General features: G+C 40.9%; 1 protein-coding gene across 6 annotated transcripts in view; it reads right to left on the bottom strand.

Moving 5' to 3' along the window:
• The window catches only part of si:ch73-103b11.2 (early endosome antigen 1), an 82,238-nt gene that overhangs the window by 50,443 nt on the left and 10,940 nt on the right, over positions 1-20,855 (bottom strand). For all 6 annotated transcript variants that reach the window (XM_015963423.3, XM_015963422.3, XM_015963425.3 and 3 more), the window contains exon 3: positions 15,784-15,849. In XM_015963423.3, coding sequence (XP_015818909.1) covers positions 15,784-15,849 — 66 coding nt within the window. The remainder of the gene's footprint in view (positions 1-15,783; positions 15,850-20,855) is intronic.

The following is a 20,855-nucleotide window of genomic DNA, read 5'->3' as shown; positions in this document are numbered from 1 at the left end:
ACCTCCCGGTCGGCCATCAGGGGTGGGGCTGGGGGGTGCGCGCGGGGTTTGGGGCCCACAAAGAGGGGGCTCGCGGGCCGGACGTGGCCTGCGGGCCACCATTTGCGGACCGCTGACTTACATACTCAACATAAAATGCAACCCTGAGTAACACACTTCATTTCCTTATTTAGAATAGAATAGACTATTGATCCCTCAGTGGGGAAATTTGCTTGTTACAGCTGCACCAACACTTAAGAGAGAAATTTGAAGAAAAATAATAAGTTACATGTATATACACATAGGCAGTATTCTAGTATTGTAACCTTCAGCCGCTAAAAAACCACGAAGAAAAAAAGAAAAAACTTGGGTTCCAATACTATGCAGCATACTGCAAGTGACACGAACATACTATGTAAATATGGTATTGAATTGGTGTTATTGTGTAACAAGATAATGCGAGTACAGCTTAAACTGCGGAGTTATACACTCTTACTGCAAAGGGGGTGACAAGGACTTTCAAGAGAAAATGTTAAGAAACGAGGCACTGGTGCAAAAACATGCAATTCAGTTTCAAATGAGTAGAAATGAAATCAGTAACTCAGTACAGAGTTTTGGGTGTTTTAGATCATTAGTGTTCCTTGACAACATGATCACTCAGTACCATTAGGCAAACTTACACAGGATCTTACAACTTGCACGGGCACTGAAAACCTCCCTTTTAGAGAAACAATGATGGGTTTTTGTGTCTTTTGAACTTAATTTCCACTTTGTTTATTTTCAACACTGGCGTTTTGTCTGTTGTGTATTTCTAGTTGTTGGTTTAAATGTTTGGGTAAGTTTCAAAGTAAAACTCTAAAAACCAGTGGTGCAAGGCCTTCAATGCTGGGACCAAACTAAAGCTAACCAGTTTAATCTAAAATAATAGGAGTGTTAAAAGTCCGCTTTCCAGAGGAAAATGGTTTGTGAACACCGTTTAGACTGCATTACCCATGATGCACCTCGGTATCTGTCAATAATAAATTAGTGTTTATTTTATCAAAAAACACATCATGCAGACATATTTGTGGGCAACAGTAGTGTGTGCGTGGCTAGATTAATCACTATACAACATTTTTACTTTCTCAGTGACCCTACTCATCCATTACCACACAAGCAGACACCTTTCCCACTACTCACGGTTTTATTAGTGCCTGTCTTAGAGCAGACCAACCTCTCCCCAGTACTTTAAATGAAACATTTTGTCAGTGTCCTGGTCTAGTGTTTAGAACAAACTCTGCAAGCAGTCGGTCAGCCCTGTTTGGCTTTATGGACAAGGGAGGGTTTGGGGGAGAGAAGTTACACAATAGTGGTGGCTGCGCTCTCCAACACAAATTATTTATTGGCTGGACAGAGCTGGAATGGAAGAGCAGTAGGATAAGCAAGCAGTAAAAGGTGGACAATTTAATCAGGATTTGTAAAGAAAAAGTAAAAGTAGTTATCGTGTAGAAGAGGGGCCACTGGTTTGTTTAAAGTCTGGAAGTGAAATCTTTTCTCTTGTTAATGCACGGCAGGAGATCGTCAATAAGAACTTGAAATAAGGGACAGTATTAGAGGGGGATCCTGTAAAGAGGAGAAAAAATGCCTGTGGACTTCACTTTACCGCTGTAAAAATTTGCTCAATAAAAAGCCTTTTTACTATGTAGCGACTGCACATTTTTTAAATGAGTAAATTAGAAATAAACATTTATGTATTGGCACTGTTCTCGCATGCTAATGAACCTTCAACTAAATGCTTATTTTTCCATCCATGGATTTGTGCGACAGAAACACAATTTATTCAAAGATGCTTTATTTGAATAGACTGCAGCCCCATAACTACATGTAGCATAATACTAAATATTTTGGCCAATCTGAAGTGTGTTTATGGGCAAATGTTGTAATTACCATCTTTTCCAATGTAGATTGCTTCCTGAATCCTGAATCCTCTCAGTTTGGTAAACAGAGTAACCGATAAGCTAACAGCTTGTCTGAGTGCAGGCAGGACCGACGATGTTTTGCTGCCACCTTAAAATCTATTAAATGTCACAGCAGTTTATGTAAAAAAAAAAAAAAAAAAAATATATATATATATATATATATATATATGTTTATTTATTTACCTTAAAACCAACATCATTTTGGGAGGATGTAATGCTTTGGTTAATTAAAAACTAACTATTACCAGCAGAAGTAAAAGTGCACTTCCAGTCCATCCAGGAGTCAAATCCAGTAGGAATTTCTCAATATTTCAGCCTTAATAACCATGTGATCCTACACTTACAGCATTTAAATAGTTTATCAACAAACAATCTCATTACCAAATTGTAGTCAGTGCCATCAAGATATTCCAAATGCATCCACATCCAATGCATATTACCTCTGACTTTAGGAAGCAATAAACAGGTAATTCACTAATTATTCATTTTATACAGAAATGCACTTCAAAACTAGCCTAGAAATCTAGACAAATGGTAGCAGTAGCAAAAGCTTTTTCTCTGCAGGTCAGTCAAGCCGTGCTCCAATGTGGCCTCAGCAGGTCTATCGTTGGCCCTAACAGTTGTGTCTTGCCAATGACAGCACACTTCTGCGAGGGCTTTGACCTAGAACTACAAAAACAACAGAACGGCACTCTGCATCAACTTTGGACTTGGGCTTTTCTTTGAGACATAAGCAGATAGGGGTACTTTAGTCAGTTAGTTAAAAACAATTATGTATTTGGTCCTTCTTTGACAGTGAATAGCAGGTTCCCCCATAGATTGATTTACTACCAATTTTACATATCACCTGTTCCCTTTAGCCCCTCCCACAAGTGGTGAGCCCATGGAATACGGGACCCACGCTTCCTGTCCGGGCTGTATCCAGCTGGGCTCCATGGATGAAAGCCCAGCCACCAGGCTACTTAAGAGGGAGGCATCAGTGACCCGCGTCTGGGTGAGGGAACACCGTTTCCATTTGTGGTAATCATCATAAGGGGTCTTTGGGCTGCACTTTGTCTGATCACTCACTCAAACCCCTCCACCACGATAAGGTGGCAGCCCAGGGAAGCTAGGCTACTTCACAACAACATTTTCTTATAGAGATTGCAAACTCAGTGACCTCGTTTGTTTATTTAGCTGACCACAGATATTGCTCCTTATTCATTCAAAGTAAAATACCTTATTTTTACGTTTGAGGGTGCATAGTAGAGAACAATATTGTTGTACCAAGTATAATTTGAATTTAACCAATCTAATTGAAAGCCAATATTTTTAGACTCATTAAGCCCTTTGGCTATGGGATACACACAAAACAAAAGGAAAAATAGGAGAGGGGGGTGTCAAAGAGAGAACATGAAAATGTATTTATGTTTATTACCTTTTAACCTTGAATGTTAACATCACTGAAAACAAAACAATTCATTTTTTTAAGATTACAGATTGGTAACAATTTTAGAAGTTTGTCTTCATATTTTAAACAATACCTTTAATTAGCAACAACAAAGACCACCACACCGACAATGATAACACCATGCAGTGTAGTGGTTCACAATTAAGACTGTCCTCTTGGGTTTATTATTCAGAGAAGATGTTTGGCCCTAAGCCATCGGTTGCTATAACTACTAAAGAAACAGGCATTTCCAAACAATGAGCAAATGGAGAAGATGACACACGTATCTAAACCACCTCTGGAATAATGTGGTCGCTTAAGCTGAAGCATTAAGGAGCACAGATGAGATGGCACAGGAAATAGGCCAAAACCAAACCTAGATTTATAATCTATCAAACAATTACTATATAACAAGTGCATCATCAACAAGCTCTTTTACTGTGCTCGGTTTTAAAAGAATTGTAACTTAATAGTAAACCTCTGTCAATTGCAGTGCTCAGTTACGCCTGGAACACACCAGGCAGTGTGACGAAGCGCCGTCATGAGCCGTTGGTGAGCCACGACAATTCTGGCAGGAAATCAAACCAAAGCAGAAGAGGCAGGCCAGGAAATTTAACAAAATAAAAGAAAATTTTCTAAATAAAAACCATGATTGATAAATTTGATCATTTTTGTGTATCTAAACAGACTAGATGAAAATGAACACACACACACACACACACACACAAACACAAGGGTGGGGTGGTGGGGCTTGAAAAACAGCAGGTGTGAGCAGAAGTGCTCGTTGAAAATTCTCGCCTGATGCGAACAGAGGAGGAGCAGACAGCGGACGAATTTTGTGAGCGATCCACTTTGTGGCTCTTTGCAGCTGGTGTGTTCCGGGCGTTAGTCTGGACACAGTATTTTGGTGGAGAGCTTGGACTCTGGTTAAAGATCAGTGTAAGGTAGCAGATGGGAAATTCTAAGCTGTGACTCTCCACATAATCAACAAGTCATTTCTCATAAAAATGAAGCCCTGCTTGAATGTCAGAGTGACGGGTATAAAAAAATAATAAGTTAAACTATCAAATCTTTAAATGAAATATTCAAACTACTCAAGTGCTTTTCTTGCAAAAATAATGCAGATAAGGTACATTATTCTTAAAATGCTTCTATTAAATTAACTGGTCACATAGGATACTGTGCTTATCAAGATGCCTGAGACATAATATAAAGGAAATTTGGGTCCAATCATGTAAAAAGCTAACCTGGCAAGCCATCCTATAATTGTGAATAAATTGTTTGGCCACGACCCATAGCAAAAGTTCAGTCAAGGGGTGGAATCTGCAGTTGTCTTTCAAACATTCTCTGTGTGCTGTTGGAAAACGAACAACATGACATATTCACCATCACGGATGTCAGTCAATGGGGCAGACAGCCATACACCGGCGAAGACAACGCAAATACATCTTTTTTCTAAAATGCTGTGATTGGCACGCCACCAGACTGGTCAGGGCTGTAGAGGTTCCAATGGAGCGTGGCTAGACCGACATGCAAAGCAAAATGGTTTTGCTTCTGCTACTATTCATCTAGATTTCTAGGCTAGTAAAAAGCAGCATTTTAGCTAGAAAATTTCACAGTGATCCAAATCCCTTCCAGCACTGCCTCAAGTCAGCCTTCGGCCACAGACAGATGGAATGCAAATGACAAGTTTTCAATGCTGCCAGGCAAAATGTTAAATTCCTCAACAAAAACTATATATATTCAGAGATGGGAACTGCGGCATCAACAAGTCATCTCCATGCTGTGATTTAGTTCTGCTCAGCAACTGAACCAGGTTCATTCACTGTACTGATCGAAATAGTTGCTGAACTGAAGAAAAACATGGCATGGACATGATTTGTTGATGCCACATATCCCCATCTCCATACCAGATTATCCAATGGGCATTATGGGCATAGGCCCAGGGGCCCAGGGTCACTAGGGTCCCGTGTGAGCAGCCCATGGAAGGGGAATACAAAAGGTCCAACAGAAAACCATCAGGGAGACATTCATCATACAGTAACTGACTCAGCTATCGAGCACAACACACACACTACTGAGATGATCAATTAAAATACTTTACTCCACCCTTTTCTTCCAAGTCTGTGTGCCTCTCTCGTGCTTGCTTCAGCATCTCCTGAAGCACACTTTCATTTGAAAATCATATTAATTCATCACTTTCTAAAGCACCATCATAATACACCCTGCTGTATATATTGATACAAAAAATAAACGTATGGGAAGTGGGGTTGCTGATAAGCTTATGAAGTTAAAGTCCCATAGTCATCATCACACACTGGTGAAATTCATCTCCACATTTGACCCATCACCATGGAGGGGAGTGGTGAGCTGCAGCTGTGGCTGCGCTCAGGAACTATTTGGTGGTTTAACCCTCCAATCCAACCCCTTAAAGCTGAGTGTCAAGCAGGGAGGCTTTTAGGGGTGGGTGCAATTAATCGATGTGGCGATGCATCTAAAAGCTTAACATGTTGTTTCGGCATCAATTAATGAACGTTGATGCTTAAAAAAACATAACATCAAAGTTTTGTTGCGAAGCCGGTACTAAAAAAATAAAAACACGTAACTGGAGCCTTAACGCGCGCGCCGCCCAGACTGTTTAGTGAGTGGCACTACCTCTTTGACCTCTTTCTCCATCCTGGAGACTGTCTCCAGAGAAGGCGAGGAGCATTACAAAAGCAATAGCTACTTTTATCGCGACGGATCTACGCCAGTATTCCGTAGTAAACAGGGGGTTTCGGTTAAGCCCTTTTCAGACAGACATTCTGGAACATTTGTGGACAATTCAATCCGGTTTTTAACCGGAACTGTGTTTTCAGACACACCACTTTTGTACCGGAACTTGTCCTTTCGGCTGCGTTCACACAGCAGGGAAAAGTTCCAGAAGTCTGACGGCGGCGGGGGGGTGGGGAATCGGACTCATGTTAAGAAGAAGAAGAAGAAGAAAATATCATTTCTATAGCGCCTCTCAAGATAAAAAATCACGAGGCGCTTAAGCATAATTCTGCGCACACGAAGATGCATAGGAGACCTGGATGATGAAGCTCAATGGTTAAAGGAATCACTGAATAGAGCTGAGGAAAATAATCAAATAATCGATGCATCGGGATGCGGGCATAAACGATTCTGCATCGTAGAAGAGTACGCCATAATCGATTATAGTGGAATGTAGTTTTGTTTTTTTAACGCGGCACCAACGCACCATCCAAATCTCTCAGAGTGAGCGTCCTCCACATTTACCTCCGCCTTAATCAGGGCTGAACGCTAGAGTTGTCACCCGAGACCAAACCGGAGCCGAATCAGCCCGACCGGTTCTGTTGGATTTGGGCCGTGAATTATGTTAATTGAGCGGGTTGTCGCGCGGCGCGCTCCGCTCGCTCGATCAGCGACCGAGAGAGAGAGACACTGTCTGCTCACACAAGAGAGAAGATCGGAGGACGCTCCTCCAAACCGATGCTCCAAACACGCGTTATTATTTTCATAATTTAATTATTATTTCTCCTGGAAGCGCTCAGTCAGACTGCTTGTTGTAATGTAGGGAGAACCGGTCTTGGGGAGGGGGCGGGGTCAGTGACGGCGGCTGCAGTGTGATCATCTGTCTCTTTTATTTAGGGACACGGAGAAGTTAAAATGAGAGAGATAGAAGTTCTTGTTCCACTTTATTCTTTTGTGTCATGATGATAAACTGATGTTAAATTCATCTTAAAGAGAAACTGGGAGGAAGCTTTGGTTCATTTTAGGTTACAGGAGGTCTTGTCTCCTATCTGCTCCTCCAGAGACAGCATGGACATGAGGGTTACATGGTGAGGGTCACACAGGACAGGATAGTGGAAAGGTTTGTAGTCAGCTGGTTTGTGAAGGAGATCCATCAGCTGGGTAATTTAATCCTAATCCAGCCCACAGCCTTCTGCTGGTGTTATTATCAGGAAGAATAAAACACACATCTTTAATATTATTGGAAGTGTAGAATTTGTTTTATGTTTTATTATTTTCTGCATCAAACAGAACTTGATTCATTCTCCAACATTTCAGAAATGAACCACTGGGTTCAAATGAAATTAAGTCAAACATTTCATTTGGTGTTATTTCTGACACCCTTCAACTGCGGCATAAATATTTAACTCTAGAGCTGCTCAGAGACACTAAACACTCATATATGAACCCATTATGGATTTTATTATTACATTATGTGTCCTGTAGGTTTTCAGTACTTTTTTAGATTTTGTGAGTTTTTGCAAAGCGTGTTTTTCTCAGCCTGAGGTGTGGTGTTGAACGAGGAAACAGATGTTTTACTTTGTTAAATCTTCTTAAATGTTTAAAATGTTTTGTCCTAACCTGTTGTGAATGGAGAGCTTTTGAGGGATGGCAGCTTATGTCAATTACGTTTTAGATAAAAAAATAAAAAGCAATTATCTGACATCTTCTATTTATCGATGAAAACAAATCAATATGAAATAATCGTGATGCATCGGGATATCGAATCGAATTGAATCGTTGACCCAATAATTGTAATCGAATCGAATCGGGAGACAAGTGAAGATTCACGCCTCTATCACTGAAGCGGTTTGAAACGCTCCGTTGCGCGTCTAGACGGTACCGTAGGAGGCGAGCTGCCGTGGTTCGCCGCATGCTACAGCAGCGGGCTATCTAGGTGCGCACAGCGTCCCCCGGTCCCCTCCTCCTCCCCCTCCCTCTTGTCCGGAACTTTACCTCACCAGTCTGAAGCAGCCACCCTGTCCGTAACAAGTCCGGACCTGTTACTAGGGGCTTCGTCCGGATAAATTCCGGAGCACGTTATCCGGATGTTTGTATTCAGACAGAAAGGTCTTACGGACAGATTCCGGAACATTTCCGTTTTTCATGGCCTGTCTGAAGGGGGCTTTAGTGGTGAACACCATGGAGCCGCGCTATAAACTTCCTCACCAAAAACACTTCGCAGAAAAAGAAGTTCCCCCACCTCTACGAGGAAACCATAGCAAGCGTTCTGGAGTCCATGAAGAAGGCAACCGGGATAGCGCGCACATGCGATGCGTGTACATCGGTTGCCACCAAATTCTTCGTTACTGTAACGGTACATTTTGTTCTCATGTCGGACAAGAACGGGTGGAAGTTGGTGAGTCACATTCTTCAAACTCGAGAGATGAGTGAGAGTCAAAGTAGCACAATGTTGATATTTGCCCATCTCACACAACAGGAGGATGTAGGGGGACAAGAGGGAGGACAGATGAGTATGAGTGTCACTCTGCTCTATTTTGTTGTGTTCGCCTCACTGTACTGAAGCTCCAGGCTGAATATATGTTCAGTTGAATTATGCACTTTTGTTCTGGAAAAAATGCAACATATTACCTTCAAATATAGCAGTTTTTTTCTGTTGCCTATTCCAGACTGAATAAGCTGAATTATTTTATTTGATCTGTATGGCAGCTTTTTTGTAATGTTATCATATGCCAGACTCATTAAGTTTCCATTAAATAAATTTGATGGAAGTAAAAATCTTGTTTACTTGAATTAATTACCTCATTAAATCCAGGGCTTGCCTGTTTTCAGTGTTTCCCAACAATGGAGGGGACACTAGTGTAAGTAAAGCTTTTTAGAGGAACTGAATTAATTGATAGGTTATTTATTTACTAATGTAGATAAAGAAGAAGACAATATTGTCTGAAAAAAGCATTAAAAATGTCAATAATTGAAGAATTGTGGCTCCAGTAATCGAATCGAACCAAAAATCATCATCATCGAAGAATCAAAGCTCCCATAATCTAAATCGAATCGAATTGTGAAGTACCCTTTTTGGAACGCCCCTAGAGTCTTTGGTATGACCCGACCGGGAATCGAACCCCAATTTCCCAGTCCCAGGGCGGACTCTCTACCACTAGGCCACTGAGCTGGTGAAGTATAAATATAAATAATAAATGAAGTACTGTGGTATTATTGTAAGAAGGCACTGCATTATAAATAACCTGCTGCATCTGCGAATCACATAAATACATGTACTACTCGCTCCTCACATCCCCTCTTCAAAGTAACATGTTGCGTCAACTTTATGACTTCTCAGCTAAAATTCCAAGTTTATAAAATGTAATTTCTCAAGTTATAAAGCTATATTTCTTTAAGAGTGCAGAGTGTAAAAATAGAATCACATTTATTTTTAGAAGCCATAACAAATTGAAATTCCCATGGCTTGACAAACTTGGGAATTTATTACAGTGAAGCCAGAGTAACGGCTGCCTATTTGTGTTCTGTTCCAACAGGAACCATGGGAAAGGAAGGGCAGAGGTTAAAGACAACTCTCCAGCACCATATCAGTTCAGCACCAGCCTCACATAGGACCCACACAAGGTAAACAAACCTCAGTAATACAATTTTAAAATATTGAATTATCCACAAAAAGAAACTGACCAACCTCATTTATCTCTCTCTTCCAACCCATTTTCCTTTTTCTTGAACAAAATGACTGAACTTATATGCATTTTGGGGCATATTGAGTGGTTTATAAATAATTACACTTTTACTATTTAGAAATAATATGTATTTGTTACACTAAAACATGTTGAAGAATGTCTAAAAAAGCCTTTAATACCACTGGTTGCAATAAATGGAAGACTAAAGCTTTAAAGCATTGCTGGGGAGAGTTGCTTCTGTACGCAGAGTGCTTAAGGCAGCAACACAGGTCCAAACACCTGCCCACTTCATACCAAAGTTTTCCTTCATTTCCAAACTAGAAAGACAAATGCTCTGCAAGAAAACTGGCAACAGATACACCAAATTTAGGATTTGCAAGTGTTTGCACATGTTTTAGCATGCCAAGAAGTCTCACAAGTCAGAGGGCAAATGCAGGCTGGGGTTGTGCACGCTCATGTGTGAGAGATTCAGGAGAGAGTTAGCAGGATTGTGTGTCTCAAGAACAAAGAATGCACAAATGTGTGGGATATTGAAGGAAGTTCACAAAAATGCTTTTCAGTTCTTGGACAGTGCTATAGGGCAGAAGTCCACTAGGTGAATTCCAGTAAACACAGGAAATTAATTGAGTTGGAATTAAATGAGAATGACTTCAGCAGATGAAATGTCATGAGAACACCATGTTCTATTTGGAATAAAAAGGTATGTGGCCATTATACAAGACCTTCAACTGCAGTCAGTGTAGTCTAAAAGCAAATGTGATCAAAGTTTCCCTCAATGGGCCTTTTGTGTTAGGCAACTTAATAGGTAGCCTTATTTTATTTGCAAGCTATACTTCATTAACTGACCAGTATGAGTGCACAAAGCATTTATTTTCACAAAAGTCTCCAAATAAAGGGACTAAATGTTCTACACCTACAGTAAACCGGACTTATCAGCATTGTGATTCAGAATAAAACCACATCAGAGACTGAAAACACTGCAAGAAAAACGTAGTAAAATCACAAGGAGATCATGTGTCAGTGAGAATAGGTTGAACTGGGTCAGAGCCTGGTCAATGGGAGCCAAGTGTTGTGTGAGGTTGTGTGTAGTAAGGCGCTTGGTTATTAGAGAGCTGCAGTTGATCTTTTTAAACACACACTGAAGTCAGCAAAGTGGCAGTTTGGAGTTCTTCTCACCTACAGTTCTGTTCCTACTATTCAAGTGATAATTGATCGTGTGTGTGTGTTTAACATTTCACTTAAACAACTGTAACATCAAACAGTTGTGTAATTTGTCTTTCCTCTACGCTACTATTGTGTTTGTTAATTATGATCATTACGTTACAGGTAAGTACAAAACCTCACGAAATCCTTACCACACCTGTTGCTGACATAGACACATAAACAGTTTAGACTAAATAGTGGCTGTTGAAGCCTGCCTTGCACATTTGTTTCGATGCTGCATCTGATGTTTTCATGTGCAGCTGTAGCAGAAAGATTTGTTTACCATATGATTGAGTCTGGAGCAAACCTCAGCCCACACATTTGTGCTTTTCTTTCAGTGTTTTGTCCTGCATCGCTACAGTCAGTACAGAGTCCTAGAGCTCTTCACAATCTACCCCATGTTACACATACCATGGTCAACCATTGTTGAACAGAGACTAAGCTTGCTGCCATGGCAACATGGGTCAGACTTGATTGTGTTAGGGGGCTTTTGGAAAATGTAACCGTACCTTTAGCAAACTCCAGTGGCTCAGGCCACTGATTTTTATCTCATTTCTCCATTTTATAACATAGTTTAGACACTAAAATTCAAACAATTTTTATGCCTATGCAGACTTTTTAAGTATTGTGTTGATGGCTTTTTTGAAAAACTGTGGCTGTTGGGTGTTCCATCTTAGGTGGACAACCCCAAATCAGTGAATCCCACATCTCTGATTTCTCTTGGGTTATTTTCTAACGCATTCTACTCCCCCCATGACCATATGCCACATCCTGCAGGTTGGAACCACAACCCATCTGGGTTTCGCTATGCCAAAATAGAAAAGCCATAAAACTAGAGGAAAACAAGGGTATGTGCTCATCCACGGGCCTAACTAGTCCTCCATGCGCTGGGGGTTCTGCTGTTGAACAAGCAACTATGTCAGATTTTAAATTATATTGAATATCCCTCATATAGCTTTAGACTACAGACATTATTGAGGCTGAACTAAGCATTCTCCACTGAAAGGTGAACTGCATGTAATATGCAAACATGTATGTGAAATAGCCCAATATTAAAAATAAAACAAGCCTCGTGCAGCTGCTTCTTCAACACGAAGCAATTATTCTATTGTGATGATCACAAGCAAGACTATATTTAGTGCCACTTGACATTTCCAGCTCCAGACCCTTGCAACCTCCTGCCTTTTGATCTGCTGTTCATAAAGGAGATGAAAAGATGAAGAGTGACATCCAGGGAGGGCTAAAGCCCGTCCCTCTTTTTCTTTTGTCATTTTCTGTAAACAAATCAATCATATTTCCTTTGACATCCCCTTGCTTCCTAAATACAATGAAAGAACAAAGGATAAGGTTGAGCCTTCAGGTATAACAATAAATGACGATTCTCTTCTATTGTTATTTATTTATTTTGCATAAAATAATAAATGGTTAATTGAATATTCCCTCCTTTTGTAAAACAGACATGCAATTGTTTACATGTCTGAAGGTAAACATACAGACAAGACCTCTCGCCCCCCACTACATTAAGCTAAAGGAACTACAAGAAAATTTAACAACCAATACATGTGAGAAATGTAAAATGTATTCCTCATACATTCTCCTGCAATGCCCTGGTCCTGTAGGATGCTGCCTGGCATTTTTACTGTGACTGCCTCTGTATTCCTGTAAAATCACAGAAAAAGAGCATGTTCAGGTCGAACAAGCCTGTTTCCCAGTGCCTACCAGTGGCAGCGTAATGCGTGATGACGTCATGCACGTTCACGCTCAAGAATAGCCCGTAGTGTTTGCTATCTGTAGCTTAGCGGCAGAGCAAGAGGCAGTGTTGCCAACTCAGTTACTTTGTCGCTGTACGACAAACCTAGCAACATTTCTGAGGACCCTTTGCTACTTTCTGTAGAACTTTCTTGTAGATATTCCCTGCAGATTAGCAATAAATTAACAATTTGCACTCCGAGCCGTTCTTTCGGGAGCAAGGAACGTGAATGATAATCTGTGCATGTGCACGAGGACATAAAACTTTCTCGGTCGGGCCGACAATAAAGCTACAGCTGCAGAGCTGGAGACCGCCGACTTACGTCTTCTGCTGCTGCAGACTCACATGTCTACTAGAGACAGGGCAGGCGTCAACCTGTAATCTGTGGTCAACTCTGCAGCCGTCTGGCACTTTGGCCCTTCCTGCGTTTGGCAAATAAATTCAGCGGGAGTTTGAACTACCATCCCGTTAACACACGCAGCTCTGTGGCTCATCTGAATTTCCTTCAGTGATGGGGATGATTATATCATGAAACACCCGATCCCAGTTACTCGGTGCACCGGTGTGCACAGTTATTATCATGTTCTAGATCTGGGGTTGCAACCTTTTCCCATCAAAGAGCCATTATTACCGGCTTCCCACAGTAAAGAAAACACTGGGAGCCCCAGCAGCCGCGGCGTTGTGGGTGGGCCTACCCAATTGCACTTAGGCCCACCCTAAGACAGCCGAGAACTGCTTTAACCAATCACAACAGGTGACAGCAACCAATACCATTCGCTCATGTACCTCAAAGTTATCTTTCAACAGAAGATAATAAAACAATTTGTATAAAATTGATCCAGAAGTTGTAGCCCGTCTGTGCTACAATATTTTGATATTTTTCACCCTGCTAGTGGTTTTAATAGTTGAGCAGGTGCCACTTTTTGCTGTGTCACACACGTCTCCTTTTAAAACATGTTTAAACTGTTCAGAATACAAATCCAGGCTCTGTCTAGTTGGATTGTTGTAATTAAACTTTGTACTGAACAAAACTTTATATTAAACAATGTTGAAAGGGTAAGAAAAGGATCGAATCCATTCGTTTTGTTCCCCTCATTTACAGTGACGGAGATAATGGTGCAGTTCGCATGACTCTGGTGTTAATCAAGTTTAATGTTCCTGTTTGCAACAATCTTTACAAGAAGGCCAAACCGTTAAATGGCAAAGTTCCCGTATTTGACCGTTTACTTTGACGGAGAAACCTCAAGCTGACATTTTTATCGTTACGTACATCGCGGAGGTAGCCAAATCAATCATGAAAATATTTCCATCAGAACATCTGAGCTGGACACTGCTCAGCACAGCTCACTTTCAGTGCGCATGCAAGGTGGACAGCGAGCTGACGACATGTAGATCAGGGGCTTGGAGCGCGTTGCAGAACCAGAGCGCATGCAGGAAGGCTCTTCTCACTGAAGCAAGTTTTCCAAACCCTGTCTCTCAGAGAGGCTTGTTACTTAGAAAATATTCCCCGATTATGAAACTTTGGCTGAATCGGGCTTGTTCCTGTCTCCAATGTGGCGACACATCCATGAGCCTGTCTGAGGAAAAAGTCCTGAATCTCATATCCTCTTCAGCTCAGAAAGCGCCTATAGAGACATTTGATTACGATCAAATGAGGAGAGCAGGAGGTCTGAGCTATGTCCTATAACAGGATGATTTGGATCACCACACCAAATCTGCCCAAATCACTTTATTTATACTTTTAGAATTTAATTTACACATCAAAGCAATTTGGGCCATTTTAATTATACTAGTAATTAATCGCTTTAACTAATAAAATAATTACGGGGGAAAAGAGTTGATGCTTTAAAAGCAAGCTGGGGGCTTTTTGTATATGATTGTAGGAACAGTTTTTAGGCTGCTTGTCTAGCCTGTCTACATCAGAGTACATAGTTTGCCTAATTTATTAGAATTGTGCAGAACAGTCTAAATCTGTAAATTGCACCAGTACAAGACAGACTCAGCTGTTGTTTTCGTTCAGGAGTGTGCACATACAGCATGCACGCCTCATACACGAGCTTACTATTGAAGCTGCAGTAATGCAATTGGCCTGAGGGGGCAATCGAGAGCATAAAAATTTCTAACTCCTTAGTCTCTAAGTAAAATTAAAACTACAATTATAAAACCACCTTCAAGCCTAACAATTGATTCTTTATCTTAAGAGTTCTACTGAAATTATTTAAAAAATAAAAATAAACATTTTTTGACATAAATGCTGATGTGATGATTTGGTTTTCACTCCACCAAGGAATTGGCTAGTTGGGTCAATCAGTATTTACCAACATGCAGCAGAGCCTAACAGCTTCATTTTAAAAAGGTGACCAACAATAACATGGGGAGACATTAATTACTTGTTACGGTTTAGTTCATTAAACCACACAACCTTGATTCCTCACATGAATAAAGATTCCTAAAAAGGTGTAAACCTTCCTTATGCAGTGTGGTTCATCCAGTTCAGGGCTCTTGCACAATATTTGTGCAGTGTGTTAGCCACAGAACAAACAAACTGCCCAGCACATGACTTTTAGTATGAACACCATGTGGTATCACCTCATTCCTCCCGACACCGTTGTGCTAGTTAGTTTAGTTTCTTCTGTCGGAGCGAGTGTTAGCGTTAGTGTTGTGGTGTTAACCTGGTCAGCTGGCAGTCAGCCATTTCTCATCCTCACAACCTCAAAAGCTTATAGCAAAAATGAATTAAACTCTGCTGGAGTTCCCACTGGTTTCAAGTAATCTACAAAAGGTTTATTTTCTCTATAATATCAGAGCAGAAACGGGAGTAAAACATGTTAGTAAGCCCATCTCTGTGCTACAGTCACTGATAATTCAATATGTCACTTTTACTATGGTGTTCTTTCTTTTCCAGTAATTCTTGAACAGATCCATGTCTCTGACTGACCATTATGACAGGTCTTCTCTAGAGGATCATAAACCACTTCAAGATATTTTATCAGAAATATCAGAATGAAGAAAGCTTAAACTTACCAATTCATCCAGAGCATAGCGAAGCAGTCCATGCTCGTAAAGGATAAAAAACCGTCTCTGCCATTTCTGAAAATGTTAAAAACAAAGATGGTCTCGTGTTATACAGCTGAATTTTTTGCAGTAAGCAGTAAAATATTGAACTTTTAAAATAATGAACCAACATGAGATAACATGAAACCTGATGTTATTAAATTGGGTATAACCATGACCTAAAAAGATTTATTTAATTTAATTTTTTTCTGTAAATATTAAAGATTTCATACACAAGAGCTAGCTCTGGTTTGAACGATGATGTCACATGATAATTCCATACATTGCTAGACTCTGAAACCACCACTTTACAGGACTTTAAAGCAAGCAAAACAACATTTTATCCAAGTGCATCAGCTAGTCCTGATCTTCCAGTTTAGGACATCTATTAAACATACAAAAGCAGATAAGACCGTCAACCCACAATTTCAACAAAAGGTTTCACAATTGATTAACATTAATCACAATCAAATCTGTATCATACAGTTAAGGTAATTATCCTACAACAGGGGTGTGGCATTTTGTGATTAAATGGCTTTTCAGGCAATACTACTTATTGATACTCAGGTTTTCATTGATCCCTGGTCATTTGATCAAAACACACACACACACACACACACACACACACACACACACACACACACACACACACACACACACACACACACACACACACACACACACACACACACACATTTATTGGTGTAAAATTTCAGAACCTGATCCACAAAAATCTGACATGTGCTCTGGAACCCAAAAGGGAGACAGGAAGGTCTCTGCAGTAGTGGTACTTCACGTGTGACGGTTAAAACGTGCTGCTATACTTGCACATATGTCAGTCAAAAATACAATTTATGGGAACCAAAAGAAGAAATTAAAGATTACAAACCTAGTGTCACAACATATAAGCACAGCCTCACAACCTGTTAAACTGAAGTGGTTCTGAAACATGACTCAATCTATCAGCCCTTTTACTCTGTTATTAGTTTAATAGCTAGTCTGCATGACCCATCTGCTTACTACAAGCAGCCAATTACAGCCCTGCAATGAAAAGCTGACTGCAAAACAGAGCAGAGCATATATGGGATGATGTTAAAGTGGCAGCACCAGACGGCTGATAGTGGATCAAGGCGAGCTCTTTCCATATGGAAGCCATCAGTGTGAGAACGAGGTCTTTCCTCCTCCCCCACATTCCCCCATGTCCTCTTTTGGGATGCACCACCGCAGTACAATCTGAGAGCTGATAAAGGAAGGCTCCCATTACAGGATAGTAGGGAGGTACGGTTTGCAAATTAACGACAATATTAGGCTCATTATTGCCTCATATGAAGGCCTGCTTTGATAAAAGAGCCAACCTCCCACAAGAATCTGCAGATTGCACAATGAGTCACAGCACCACAACAGCAGCTCCTGTTTATCAAATGAGTGGCAGAACAGATAGGAAATCCTTAAATGTGTTACCCAAACTGGTGCATTTTCAGATTTTAAATGTTCTTTGTATCCCAGGATCTGCTAAAACTCCTAAAAGAGTCAGTAACACCTAAATCAATTTTTGTTGCTGATAAACTGTATAAATGTGTGTATAATAGTGCTGTAGACATGTGTAGTCATTATTTAGGCATTTTAGTGCATCTTATTAAAATCAGTCATTATTTCTCCCTCTTCAGGTCAAAACTCTGTACACTGAATTTTAATCAGACTTTGCTAATGGCTAAGAGGTGCCAGGTGACGCTGCCAGTCTTGAATAACAAGTCTGCACTGGTCTCCAGCAGAGTCTCGGCCGCACCTCCAGCTGGCTTGGCCATTCACAAGCCAATGTGAAACGATGTGACTCAGAGCCACTCGACTGCTTAAAAAAAAAAAAAACTTACTCCACCCTTTCTTCTAGTGAACAAGGTGGGGAGAAACCCCTCCAGCCTGCTGCAGTTTCTCTGTTTGCTTGTTCTGCTGAGCAGTGAGTCTGCTGTGTGTGTTTTCACTAGAGATGCTCCGATTCGATCACATGATCGGAAATCGAATCCAATCATGGGATTTAAAAAAAAATAAGAATCGGGTGACAAAGATCGGACTTAACCTTACCAACAAACATGACTTCTCATTCTAAAATAGAGATTTTCAAACGGAACAATAATGCCTTAGTTTTTATCTTAACAAGTTCCTCTACATCAGCGTTCTTTGTTTCTTGGAAGAAAACACCACCATTACCTCCCAATTTATGTCAGGCAGGGATTCAGACACCAGCTGTTAGCTAGTAGGCTAACGCAGAGCTAACGTGTCTCCACAGGAGAGCTAAAATATCTGTATTTAGGTGGCATTTAAACTAGGCAGCAAAGGCAGGGTAGCAGCCACTTGAAATGTGTGCTTACTGGGCATTCAACATGCTGTAAAACACAGCTGCATGATAAGCAGGCTTCAAAATAAAATTCTTTCTCCTTTGGCTTTTTTCCCTTCAGGCGTCGCCACAGCAAATCATCGGTCTGCATTAAGTCCCAGTTCACAGCTGCATCTTTAACAAAAACACTGAACCAGCAAACAGCGAAAGATACGTTAATAAACAGAGAAATTGATGACGAACAGCAAACCGTTGTAGTTTCTCATCTCAGGTGCTGCAGGTGTTGTGCAGATAAAATTTAGCCTGCTGGCCATGGTGCCGCGTGGTTTCCCCATCACGGGAATGTGCATCCAGGGTCCGAAATTAAATTTTTTACTCACCGGCCAAGTTGGCTGGTAGATGATGAAAATCTACCGGCCAAAATTCTAAATGATTTAGATCTACCTAAAGCATGTTATTCTATATTATGTTGATTCCAAACAGAGTGACAAAATATTTAAAACATCAATTAATAAGAAAAACAACTCTTTTGTCATTTTTACTACTTATTTATTTATTTTTAGAGATGTTTTTATGAACTCTTTCATTGAAATCTAGTCAGACTCCTTGTTTTCTCTGTCCATGAAGTCTGGCCTCCTGCTTCTGACACCGTCTTTGTGCCAAAGCACTACAGCCTCATTTGGGTCATAGTCCTTGATCTCTGGAGAACACAGCTGCACGATGAGAATATCTGAAAGTGTGTCAGGGCTAGGGTTGTCACGGTAACCGGTGTAGCTGTAAACCCCGGTAAATAAGTTGACAATAATAATAACCGTCTTGTTTAAAAAAAAAATATCCCAGTGGATTACCGTGGCTGCGGTGTAGGCGCGGTGAACCTTACCAGCCACCGTATCATCTGCTGAAGTTGCCGGCGGCACATGCGCACTTTGTTGTTTATGACCAAAACTTTATTTAAGCTAAAGCTGAAATAATGGCAGGAGGAGATGGCAGCACTCGGGACATTTATTATCCCTCAAAGAAGACAAAGTCGGAAGTATGGGCATTTTTTGGATATTTGAAGAATGCCGAGGGCCAGTTGTCTGTGAAAGGCAGCAACGCTACGTGGCCATCATAATGTAGCCATTGTCTTATGACTCCGCCATTTCCGGTTCGCCACTTTTCACAAAATCTTCTGGTTGCCACTGGTCCTGGTGGTTTTTCTTCAAGTTCGACGAGTTTTCTTTTGGAAGGCTGGCTGACTCCAGTTAAAAACCGCCACATTTCACCGCTAGTTTTAACACGAAGCTAACTGCTAACTTGATAAACTGATTGAATGGGATAGGTGGAAATGACGTTGGATGCGGCGTTCACGTTTCGCGTACGTTTGTGTACGTTGCATGCAGGCGGGAGGAGTATCAGAAATCCATGGAAGATGACTGATAAACATAACTAATTTGGTGCAAACATTTACTCGCCAGGTGGCAGGTAGAGCTAAAAAATGTACTCGCCAAATGGAGCAATTTGCTTGCATTTGGCGAGTGGCGAGTGTTAATTTCGGACCCTGTGTGCATCACTCAATAGAGCCGCATAAGGAGGAGAGGATGTAAACAATTTGAAATATAAGCAACTCTGCGATTTTATAATATATTCATAATATTACCATGCTTTTTATTAAGGTACTTGCTTAACAAACGATACTCAACAGATACTCATAATCAAATGACTCGTATCGGGAGCAAAACAATGTGATCGGAATATCCCTAGTGTTCACGCACATGCTTGTTAATGGCTCATTTTTCCAAATGAAAAACTCAAGAGAGTACGGGGATTGGGGGGTGCTGTCAATTACTGCCTCAGTGCTGTTCTCTCAGTCCAACAGGCTACACCTCCTTTAGGTGCATTTTTTCCAAACAGAAAGTGTGGGCGAAGTAAGACTCCATCCAGCGGGTGACCGACTCTCTTTGAGGACGTAAACACAGTCAGAAGACTATGGCTGTCTTCATGATGCTGCAGTGACCATTCAGTTCTGATAGCTTTCCAGAAAGGGAGGGGCTTTGATGCCATGGCGAATTCTGGCGTGACGCCGTGACCTTACGTTTGACTGTAACTTCCGCAAACAGCCTCCGATCTGCATGAGACTGAACATGGCAATAAACAATCATGCCCTTTAGCCAATGAGGCACAAACGGTTGGTGAAAGTTGTGTAATATCACCACAGCGCCCCCTACATACCTTTAAAACTGCAATAAGTCGTACAGACGAGGTCACAAGTGCACCAAACTTGCTATATGTCATCACACAAAGGCACCCAAAACAATCCTGTTGTCATTGGTTGATATTGCTTTACCTCCGCCCCCTGACAGATATTAGGCCCTTAATAAAACATGCATGATGCAATTCACACTAAACTACACGCAAATGATTGTTGTCAACCTACAAACTGCTTCATGCAATATTTCCTAAATATGGGACAGCGTCCCCTAGGTACAATAAAACCTTTGTAACTTCTGCAAAAAAGCTCCAAACTATATCAAACATGGTGGGAGGCATCACACAACTGCAATCAACACATATGCTCACTCGTTCAAATCACTTTAACTGTGCCCACTTACAGCCTTTTGGCTTTAGATGACCCATGCAACATTTGATTGATGCCAAATTAACAGAAAACCATCTTTGACGACCAAAGATGAGCTCTATGGGATTTAGTTGTAAATGGTCACAGCTCCCC

Source organism: Nothobranchius furzeri, chromosome 16 (genome assembly GCF_043380555.1).
Source record: "Nothobranchius furzeri strain GRZ-AD chromosome 16, NfurGRZ-RIMD1, whole genome shotgun sequence".
Lineage (NCBI taxonomy): Eukaryota > Metazoa > Chordata > Actinopteri > Cyprinodontiformes > Nothobranchiidae > Nothobranchius > Nothobranchius furzeri.
This window is presented reverse-complemented; position numbering and strand designations above follow the sequence as displayed.